This window comes from Plecotus auritus (genome assembly GCF_963455305.1).
Source record: "Plecotus auritus genome assembly, chromosome: 5".
Lineage (NCBI taxonomy): Eukaryota > Metazoa > Chordata > Mammalia > Chiroptera > Vespertilionidae > Plecotus > Plecotus auritus.
In genome coordinates this window covers 113145318-113156481 of record NC_137776.1, presented here as the reverse complement: position 1 = coordinate 113156481, position 11164 = coordinate 113145318, and the positions used below count along the sequence as shown (strand labels likewise).

The window sequence follows — 11164 nt, the reverse complement described above, 5'->3', positions numbered from 1 at the left end:
ACACACTCAGTACCCAAAATATGTAAGCCTTAGAGCCCCCTACTGAAAAATATAAACACGTAGCTCCAGTAAATATTCCTCCAAACAGCCATGGCTCTGGAATACCCACACAAGCTCAATAAACACACACAACTCGCCACAAGCCCCAAACATACCTACAATTACCCAGTACACGGCAAATACACAAACATATGTCCCTATACTCTATGTCTCTAATAAGCATATAATGCCACACTACCTGCATATACATAACCCCACACTCCCAAATTCTCTCACAGCATTAACTCTTCCATCTTACACACACACCACATCATATCATACAAATACTACTGCACACAAGCATATACAACACCCACCAGTCCTGTAAAATAGCCACAGTCTGGCCCTCTGCACACTGAAACAGGCATAGATCACAAAAAGAAATACACATAACATTACAACATGCCCCAAATACAAAACACAGATCATCCACCAAAGCTAATGAACACCCACACTTGTCCTAACATTGTCCTATGCATATGCAGATAATCCTTCCAAATCGGCCATTAGGAAAAAAAACACCCCGAATTCAAAGGGGGAAAAACAAAACGGGTAACATTTCCCCAAACACCAAATTACACACCTGTACCCACCAACTGCTTGAGTATTCATGCACTACATCTCAACACCCTCCAAATACAGCACTCAATCCTACACATTCACAAAAACACAGGCATGACCTCCCCATGATAACAGACATCTACAGACAAAGCGAGCGCACACATTTGAATACACACCTCAGATTCCCGCCACCGAGTGAAGACTCACACACCCCAGGCCTGCCCGCCACCCCAGGCTTCACACACCCCAGGCCTGCCCGCCATCCCAGGCTTCACAGACCCCAGGCCTGCCCGCCACCCCAGGCTTCACAGACACCGGGCCTGCCCGCCACCCCAGGCTTCACACACCCCGGGCCTGCCCGCCACCCCAGGCTTCACACACCCCAGGCCTGCCCGCCATCCCAGGTTTCACACACCCCAGGCCTGCCCGCCATCCCAGGCTTCACACACCCCAGGCCTGCCCGCCATCCCAGGCTTCACACACCCCAGGCCTGCCCTCCATCCCAGGCTTCACACACCCCAGGCCTGACCGCCACCCCAGGCTTCACACACCCCAGGCCTGCCCGCCATCCCAGGCTTCACACACCCCAGGCCTGCCCGCCACCCCAGGCTTCACACACCCCAGGCCTGCCCGCCATCCCAGGCTTCACACACCCCAGGCCTGACCGCCACCCCAGGCTTCACACACCCCAGGCCTGCCCGCCATCCCAGGCTTCACACACCCCAGGCCTGCCCTCCATCCCAGGCTTCACACACCCCAGGCCTGCCCGCCACCCCAGGCTTCACAGACCCCAGGCCTGCCCGCCATCCCAGGCTTCACACACCCCAGGCCTGCCCTCCATCCCAGGCTTCACACACCCCAGGCCTGCCCGCCATCCCAGGCTTCACACACCCCAGGCCTGACCGCCACCCCAGGCTTCACAGACCCCAGGCCTGCCCGCCATCCCAGGCTTCACACACCCCAGGCCTGACCGCCACCCCAGGCTTCACACACCCCAGGCCTGCCCTCCATCCCAGGCTTCACAGACCCCAGGCCTGCCCGCCACCCCAGGCTTCACAGACCCCAGGCCTGCCCGCCATCCCAGGCTTCACACACCCCAGACCTGCCCGCCATCCCAGCCTTCGGGGCAGAGGCATTACTGTTAGTCAGCAAGGCCGCTCCCCTCATTGGCGGAGTGCGGGGTGAAGGAAACCGCTGGCTGAGAGGCTCCATTGGGAAGGCAGGCCTCGTGAACTCTGGGGAAGTGGGGAGGCTTCGCCCTGGCCACTCATTTTCAATGACGCGAGCAGCTTCCTGCTGAACCGGAGGACGCTTTCAAATTCGGAAGAACTGCCCCCACCCCTTGTGTTATTCAGAAAGCGGGGGACAGAGAATGACCCTGGAGGTCAAGGCCTCACACGCTTTAGGCCCACCCTGAACCGTCCATGCAGCTGGATCCCAGTGATACCAACTCCCTGGTGTCAACTGTGCGCTGGGCCGGGGCCTGAACACAGCACAGACCCGCGCCCACAGCCCACAGCGTGACCCACAGTGAAGAGTGGTGCCTCCTGAGCGAGAAGAGTCCCGGGACATCCCTTTCCTCCTTGTTTAAATTTATTTTTTATTGATTTTTAGAGAGAGGGGCAGAGGGAGGGACAGATACAGGGATAGAGGGGGGTGGGGCTGTGAAGAACTGAACTTTCAAGTCAGGGCCCTTACCTCCCTGTTTACCTAACGGTCTCCGGAGGCCGCCATGCCAGGCCCCACGCGCAGTCTGGGCAGCAGTTGGGGAGCTTCCCTGCCGTTAGCGCATGCGCACCTATGGGAGCCAACCGCCGCAACGGACGCTGGGAGCAGTTGCGGACAGAACCCCGCCCCCGGTGGGCGTGCTCATGCGTCCTGGCACGAGGCACCCTGGGAAGAGGCCCAGGCTGTCCCTGCAGCAGAGGAAGGAGGTGGAGGGAGGGGGCGCCCTGGGAAGCCTCCTGCAGGTCCTCCTCCTCAGGACCTCCCAGCGCATGTGCAGTGAGCACTTGCGATTTTAAAGCTGCAAACGTGCAGTCCATGCACTTAGCTGTGCCCTCGGGACAGAGTTGGGAGAGGCGGGCCTGAAGCACTTTCCTCAGAGGGGCAAGTGCCTTCATGCCCTTGGACCGCATTTCCGTGGTTTCTGAAGAGTAGCCCTTCCTCCTAGAAGTCTGGGCGTTCCATTGCGCAATTCTGGCCAAGAATTTTAGACCTGGGACACACTCTAAGAGACACTTGCCCCTGACCCCGTTCCTCCTGTATTTATTCAGTACGTGGAGGTTTTTCAATAAATGTTGCTGCACAGATGTTTCCGTTGCAAGGTTGTTGTTTCAACACTGATCAAGACGTGATTGGGCCAGTTTTCACTGACAGAGCAGTTGGCAATAAAACATATATGTAGTAGAAGAATCAGCTCACTTGAGTTTGTCATATTTTCCAAAGAAACTGAAATAATCTGATCCTCTTTCTGGTCATTTGCAAGAGGGGAAAGAGGCAGGAGAAAGACGCATCACTGCATTTTCCATTTTGCACAATTTGACTCTGAACTACGCAAAGGCATTACTTATTTAAAATATTACAAAAGGTAAAAGATTAGACATTGAACATCATAATACTCTGAGAAACAAAAAGTGGTGATTTCTGGTCTTGCCCTGTGGCTGCAGGGCCTTGCCCTGATGGACTGGAGCAAAGGGGATGGGTTGTAAGCCTGGGCCGGCTGCATCTGCAGGGCTCCCAGCACTGGGCGGAACTTGGGGCCACAGGACTGCTTCCTAAGGAATGATGTGCACACAGCAACGGAGCATGCTGCTTCTGCGGGGTCAATCCTAATTTCAAACACTGGGATCCGTGAGCCATAAATTCCCATTATTTCTTCAGGCCGTATGTTCTGAATTTTGTTCAGAAAGTGTAGCCTGCGTTGAAGTAAACCAAGACCAGATAGCAAGCAGGTTGAGGGACCCAGAACTAGGGTGATGGATCAAGCACTGAAATACAGGTCACATCAGGTAAATATTGTGCTGTGAATCTAAAAACACTAATGTATAAAGTGCCTAAAGAGGCACACACCAATCATTTTGTGACTTTAAATTTGAAAGGAACTGCTGGTTCTTGCCTACCTATCAGAGCCCTCCATGGAATGCTCCCTGCCCCCCACCCCCAGGCCCACCAGTCCTCTGCCCCTCCCCCGCTGCAGAATGTCTGGAGTCCTACATTCTACTGTTTAAATCCAAACCTTCCCTCCACTGGATGCTGAGCAGCTGTTGGAGCAGGTCACTCTCTGGATCCTCGACTTGACTTTTCTCATTGTGGAGGCTACTAGGCAGCGGTGGTCAGTGAATGAGTCTGCGAGGATGGCTTCAGTAGGAGGTAAGCCTATAGATTGGAGGGGGGATGTTTTAAACACTGAGCTGTCCCTCAAAACTTGGGATTGAAATGTGACACTGGGGAAACACGGTTTGACTGAAGTAGGGGAGGGAGAGAGCACTGGGCCTCCAATGACCTGTCACCCGGGGCGGCTGGGAGCCAGTGGGAATCTGTGACAGCACTGGTCAGGAGGGCGCCTCAGAGGGGGGTCAGGGTGGCTCAGGGACATGCCTGGGTGTGGAGAAAGGACGGCAGCAGGCACATGGGTTCTTCCCAGAGGGGAGACAAGCCACTTCCATGTGTGTGCGGGGAGTAGTGGGTGATGTCGTGGGGGTGGCACAGGGTGGTCACGGGAAAGCCCAGTCCTGTGTGCTGTTCTTCGGGCACCTGGAGCTGGCCCCGCAGCATCTTTCTAAGGGATTTGAACTGAGTGCACTAGAGCGAATGGGGGCAGTGGGAGGGTGGTCTGAGCCAGAAAGCTGTCCAGTGGGGCTGTCTGTGGCCAAGTCCACAATGAAATGTCCTCCCGAGGGTGGGCTGGAAGGTCCTCCACCTGCTGCAGCCCAGAGCTTCTCCCCTGCTTCCAGCCCAGAGCTCACTCCTCCTCAGCCCAGGGAGCTGCTTGTTGGCGGGGATTCCACACGGGCAGGGCGGCCCGGAAACTTCCACCAAGATAGGGCCCGGTTCCCTGAGCTGTCCCGAATTGTTCCCTGTGCCACCCAGGTCTTCACACGACTTCCTCTTGTGGAGCATCCCATGTCGCACCCTCTGCCCTGCCCTCTACCTTTGGGATGAGGGTTGTGCTGACAGTCCACGTCCCTGCTTCAGGGATGGAAAACAGATGTGGAGCGTGGGTGGTGTTCCGTGGAACGTCTGCGAAGGCAGATTCCTTTTTAAAGGGGGAGGGGAGTGCACAGGGGCAGGAAGACCATGGTCTGTGTCAGTAGTAAACGTCCAAGGCGGCCAGAGCAGACTTCGGCCCAGGGCCATGCCTCTGAGGCTGGCAGGGTCGGTGCCAGGGAAGCCTTAGTGAGGCTCTCAGGGTCAGCGCTGGCTGGGGCTGTTGCTTCTCGCAGACAGTGGTCAGGGAGCCTTGACGAATGGGGGTAAGCTCTTCAGTAGAATAATTCCCAGCTGAGGTCAGAGTGTGACAATGACCTGAGGACATTTGCCACCTCTGCAGTTTGCCCATCCAAACGGCCCTCCCCTGGTGAGACCACTGCCCTGATTCCCCAGTGGCTAAAGGGCCCCAGAGCGCCTCAGTGCTGTTTGCTGGTCCTCCTCCTCCATTCACCCTTCCCTTTGTCTCAACAGTATCTGCAGTGCTGGGAGCGGATGTGACCCTGAAGCCCGGTGCCTCCATGACTCCTTTCATGGCCCAGCCCTTTCCTCCGCCCTCTACTGGCCCCGCACAACGGCCCCCTGCGGAGCAGCACCAGCCGCCCCTCAGGACCCCGTCATTCCCTCCTGGCCGCCCCCTGGTGCTGCCGGCTTGGCCCAGGACACCTCTGGTGGCAGGAGATGCTGGTCAAGGCCCCGTTGGGACTGGGGCTTACAACATCATGGACCAGGTCAGGTCAGAAGGGGGAGGACCACAGCCCTCCCAGACTCAGACCATTGTCCTGACTCAGGCCCCCCTCTACAGGAGTGCTCCAGGTGCCACCTGTGGGGGTGCTGTGTGTCCTGCACCCCTCTTCTTGGAAGCCACTGCGGTGGAGACGATTATGCCCCTCGTGGCTTTTGGGGGCACCCAGGCCAGTGATGGAGGCTGGTGTCCCAGCCTTCCTCCTCAAGCTCCACCGCCAGCTGCCCAGCTGATTCCCATCATCCCCCGAGTGGACCCTGGAACACGGTCACACGGGGCTTCCAGAGAGGGTGGCCTGGCTGCCTCCCAGTCCAAGGCCTCACTGGAGGACGCCTCTAACCCCAAGAATGTGTACGAGGACTTCCGGCGTTGGCAGCGCTTCAAGGCCCTGGCCCGGGGGCACCTTCCCCAGAGTCCTGATGCGGAAGCTCTTTGCTGCTTCCTCATGTGAGTGCACTGGGCAGGGCAGGGGGCGAGCCTGGAGCTTTCCCATCACAGAGGAGGTGGGAGGGACCTGCAGGCTGGCTGATCCTGGGACGCTGGGGGGAAGGTCTGAGGGTGGGGTCCCAGCTATGGGTGCGAGTGCGGGGTCACCTCCAGTCCTGTGAATGTGAGGCCCTGACAGCAGTAGCTGGGAGGCTTGTCTTTGCACACAGACGCCTCTGCTCTCACCTGCAGGTGCTCAGTCCTGCCGGGTGAGGGTGGGAACCAGGCTCCCCTGAGCTGGGGTGGCCAGGCGGGTGGAGGCCAGGTTGCGGCCATGACTGACCCTGAGGCATTACAGGCCAGTGCTCCGGCCCCTGTCCCGCCTGAAGCCCACCATGACGCTGGAGGAGGGAATAGGGCAGGCCATGCAGGAATGGCAGTGCAAGAGCAACTGTGACCGGAGGGTCTATTTCGAGATGGCAGAGAAGTGAGTCAGGGTCCTTGGTCCCCACACCTGGGGGTGGGGAGGGCGCCTGCTGGGCAGGGTCCAGCTGTGAGGGCTCATCAGAGAGGAGGGTGGTGGGAGGGTGTCACTCAGCACGGGGTCCCTGCAGCCCAGAGGCTCTTCCTGCTGGGGAAGCCTCTCCCTCAGCTTCAGAGCGAGGGTGCTCCTGTCCCACCTCCCCGGGAGCTCCCCCTCCTCTGATGCTGACCCGTCCTGGGCGGGACATGAAGGCTCAGGACAGGCTGGGGAGGAGGTGCCCCGCCCAGTGGGCCAGACTCCATCCAGCCAGAGGGGCTGTGCAGGAATGTGCTCAGCCAGCCTCCTGCCTCCCCAGTGTCCGGGCCCTGACAGCCCAAGGCCCTTGCTCTCCCATCCCTCCATCCGCTGCTGCCTTTGTGGGTCTCCCAGCCGCCTCCTTCTCAGCACAGCCTTGCCCCTCACCCCCAGGTTCATGGAGTTTGAGGCGGAGGAGCAGATGCAGATTCAGAAGTTGCAGTTGAAGAAGGGGGCGCAGACCCAGCTTTCTCCTGCCCCACCGAGACCTGATCCTCCGGGGCCCCCAGCCCCAGTGGTGGGCAGGCAGCCAGGTACGACAGCACGTTCCCACAGGAGCCCATGGCCAAAGGCAACAGGGCCTAGCGCAGGCCACTGTCCCACCCACATCGGCCCGTCTCCTTCAGGGGGGCTTTGGTCTTTCAAGGGAAACAGCCCTGAGAGCCGGGCCTCAGCGGCCCTGTGTCCCCATGGGGTCTGGACCTGGTCCACTTTCTCATCCCCTCTCCCCGCTCCCTCTCAAGGGCCCACATGAAGTCTGCTGAGAAGCGGGCTGGCTGCGGGGCCCCTTGGAGAGTCGGTGGCTCCACACGTCCTCACACATGGCTCTCTTGGGTGCTCCCCTCTGGCCTCCCCTCACACAGTCACAAGGCTTCAGTGGCCCCGACCCAGCTGCACCTGTATTAATGCCCCAACACTGCCCTCAGCATCGCATGCCCTGGAGGTGGGAGCTTTATCCCCTCACGCTCCCTCCTCTTCCCTCTCTGCCCAGCGCCCACTACCAGGAAGGCTGTACCCAGCGCCCAGTGTGCCCACACACCCCAGCCGCCCTGGGAGACCGAGTCACGGGATGGGATCCCCCCTGAGGCCGAGCAAGAGAACATGGACATCACGGATGAACTGCCCATGGGGGCGCCAGTTGGAGGATGGGAAGATGAAATAAAGGAGTGGCTGCAGGATGAGGGTCTCCTGAGCTACCTGGACCAGCTGTGCTCCCAGGAAGACTTTGTCACCCAGGTGGGCTGGCTCGCAGCTCCGGGCCTACAAGATCCCAGAGGGTGGCGCTGCAGCACCCAGACCCGGGTTCTCCCAGGCTGATGGGATTGGGCCCTGCTCTTTGCTCCTGAGCTGGCGCGTGAAAGTGTGTGTGTCTGTGTGTGTGCATGTGTGCACTTTGTGTGGGTGCAGTGGGTGTGGCATGTGCTGCATGTGTGCACTTTGTGTGGGTGCAGTGGGTGTGGCATGTGCTGTGTTCATGTGGGTATGCCCTTGTGTTTCTGTATGTGTGCACACATGTGCACATGTGTGTGCATGTGTGTGGTGTGTGCTATCTGTGTTTGTGTGGGTGTGCCCTTGTGTGTATGTATGTTTCTGTATGTGTGTGCGCGCACAGACGTGTGCATGTGTGCATGTGTGTGCACTGTGTTCATGTGGTGTGCCCTTGTGTGTGTGCATGCATGTGTTTCTGTGTGTGTGTGTGTGTGTGTGTACCTGATGACCATGATGGAGTGAAACACCCACCTGTGCAGGAGGACGGGGTGGGTCTTGGCTTTCCCACGTGTCCTCCAGGCCCCGCTGACTCCCAGTGTCCTCCCTGCCAAGGGGCTCACAGCCGCTTCCTTCTGTCCCAGGTGGAGGCGGTCATTCACCCCCAATTCCTGAAGCAAATGAATTCCCCAGACGCACAGCAGGACCCCCTGGCCCTAGCTGAGGAGTTGGAGCAGGAAGAAGGGCTCACTGCTGCCCAGGTGAGCCAGGGGAGGGTGGGACCTTAGGGAGATGGGAGGGGGACCCCAAGTGAGCCATAGGACCAGGGACCCCAGGGGAGTTAGGGGAGGGATAGGCCCTAGAGAGTCAGGGAGGGAGGGATCCAGGTAGATTGGGGGTTGGGGGGGGAACCTCAGGGAGCCAGGGGAGGGTGCACCCAGGTAAACCAGGGCAGGGAGCAACCCAGAACCAGGACACACAAGCCTGTGTCCACGCCACCCCTGACTGCAGGCAGAGCATGCCGAGGGGCCAGCCCTGGGTGGGAGCAGTGCAGGACGACAAGAAGGAGAGGACATCAGAGAGGAGGAGGGGATGGGAGCCCAGAAGGGCAGGGGCACAAAGCTGGGAATATGGCACAGGGGACAGAGGAGAGCCTCATGACTGTCGTGGATTCGAGTCAAGGCGCTCCTCCCCTCTTCCCCCCAGTGCCATTGTCCCATCTCCCACACTCCTCTTCCACTCACACACGTGTGCAACACCAGTCACTGTCCCCTTCTTCCTCCCAGCTGGTAGAGAAGCGACTCCTGGCCTCCAAGGAGGGGGGCGTGCAAGCACCCCTGAGTCACGGTGCTCCCCTGTGGGACTCAAGTCCTTCTGAGTCTGCGACCAGCCAAGATGCCCGGAGGCGTGACCATGGCCCCCAGCTGGGGGTCAGTGACAAAGCCTGCCCACCAGAGACTGGCTTCCAGGACCATCAAAGGCGCGGCCCAGCAGATGCCCCCCGCTCCAGGCCCCCGGCTGTTGCTGTCTCTTCGGGGAGTGAGGAGCACCCACCACTCCAGACTCGATGCCCCCCTGCTCCTCCCCAGGGCCACAGGTCTGCTGACTCTGCCCTGGGACCCAGGGATGCCTGCGTCCCCAGAGAGCCCTCTCTTGTCAGAAAGACCCTCGGGCCAACGGACAGGCCCCGTGAGGACGAGGAGGACCTCCCCAGCCTGGCCTTCCTCTGGGCCTCTCCCGGCCACCTGCTGCCCTGCACGCTCTCTCTGAGTCCTGTCCCTGCCTCCGGCCCGGCCTGCCCTGGAGTTCGGGGTGCCCGGGACGCTGCCCACTCCCAGTCCCTGCAGAGACGAGGCCTCAGCCACGCTTCACCTGAAGCTTGCCAGTCTCGGAAGCGCGCTCTGGGGGGCGGCCCCACCCATGCTGAGAAGACCCCCCGCCCAGGGGCCGACCTGGGGGTCTGGGGGAGGCCAGCACTGGCTCCGGGGCTGGTTCCCTCCTCACAGCCTCACAAGAGAAAGTGTGACCCTTCTGACCCAGGGAGTTGGAGGAAGCGGCACTGCAGCCAGTATGGAGCAGAGGGGTGTACCCCCCACTGCCAGCGCCCCGAAGGGCCCAGACTGCATGGGACCTGGCTGTCCCCCAGAGGAGCCAAGGGCTCCTTCTCATGGCAGGGCTGATCCTGCTGTTCCACTGACATGGGAGGATGGGAGGCAGGGAGGGAGGGCAGGACCCTTAGGGCGGGGGTGGGCCTGGGATGGGGTAGGAGGGAGGGCAGGACCATTAGGGTGGGGGTGGGTCTGGGGTGGGGAAGGAGGGAGGGCAGGACCCTTAGGGCGGGGTGGGTCTGGGGTGGGGGTAGGAGGGAGGGCAGGACCATTAGGGTGGGGGTGGGCCTGGGGTGGGGTAGGAGGGAGGGCAGGACCCTTAGGGTGGGGGTGGGCCTGGGGTGGGGTAGGAGGGAGGGCCAGACCCTTAGGGCGGGGGTGGGCCTGGGGTGGGGAAGGAGGGAGGGCAGGATCCTTAGGGCGAGGGTGGGCCTGGGGGGTTAGGACTAGCACCTTTGGGCCATTGTGGGTCAGTTATGAATAAAGATGGTTTTGTTTGAAAATGCTCTGGGGCTGCTGTGTCCATACTTGGGTCTGCGCTGCTCCTTGGAGAGGGGACCTGAGAGGAAGGGAGGATGTGGGAGGTCCTGGGCCCTCTGCATCCACAGGGGACCCTTCAGTCCCTCCTTCCTGATTGACAGGGACCTCTTCCAACTGCTTCTGGAAGCACACAGCTCTCTAATCCCCAGGGACCCCTCCCACCACTTCTGCTCCCAAGGCCAGACTGTGGCCTGACCCGAGAGGGAAAGGCTGGGCCTCAGGGGCAGGCTGTCCCCTCTGGGCCTCCTGCAGGAGGAGCATCCTCTGTCTCAGTGGGTGACTGAAAGTGGAGGGGGGTGGGGGGAGGCTAGAACAAGGGGGTGACAGGGAGTAATGGAGACACGCCTGTTAAAGATGGGTACATGGGGAATGACAGTGGGTGGGAGGATACCAAGTCCCTTGTGGGATTTCTGTGTGGGACAATCTTGTCCAGCTGGGGGAGGAGGACCCATCTGCTGTGGCTGGGGGACTGGCCTCAGGAACAAAGGAGTTTTAAGGACACCCACCACTGCTGTCCCTTCCCTCCCAGCCATGGCTGGACTCTTGTGTGATAGATGCTGACGCAGATTTACATCCGCGTGGAAACAGGTCCTCCTCACACCTGTGGGGCCGTTTCACCAGCAGGGGCGGCAGGGGCCCAGGTGTATGTGACCCCAGGGCTGGTGGGAGCTGAGATCCAGGCTGAGGGAGGGGGCCCAAGTCACCTGCTGTGGGCACTGCTACAGACCCCACAGACAAAGCGGAGACCCGAACCCCGGACGTAAGAGTGAG

At 60.1% G+C, this 11164-nt stretch overlaps 1 protein-coding gene across 1 annotated transcript; it reads left to right on the top strand.

Moving 5' to 3' along the window:
• Window positions 1-3956: 3956 nt before the first annotated feature.
• On the top strand, window positions 3957-9925 carry LOC308248299 (NUT family member 2G-like; the record flags this gene model as incomplete). Its single annotated transcript, XM_080668288.1, has 7 exons — window positions 3957-3972; window positions 5284-6001; window positions 6339-6467; window positions 6933-7072; window positions 7531-7775; window positions 8390-8506; window positions 9032-9925. 7 exons carry the CDS (start codon window positions 3957-3959, stop codon window positions 9923-9925), a joined length of 2259 nt encoding a protein of 752 aa, XP_080524414.1.
• Window positions 9926-11164: the final 1239 nt, after the last annotated feature.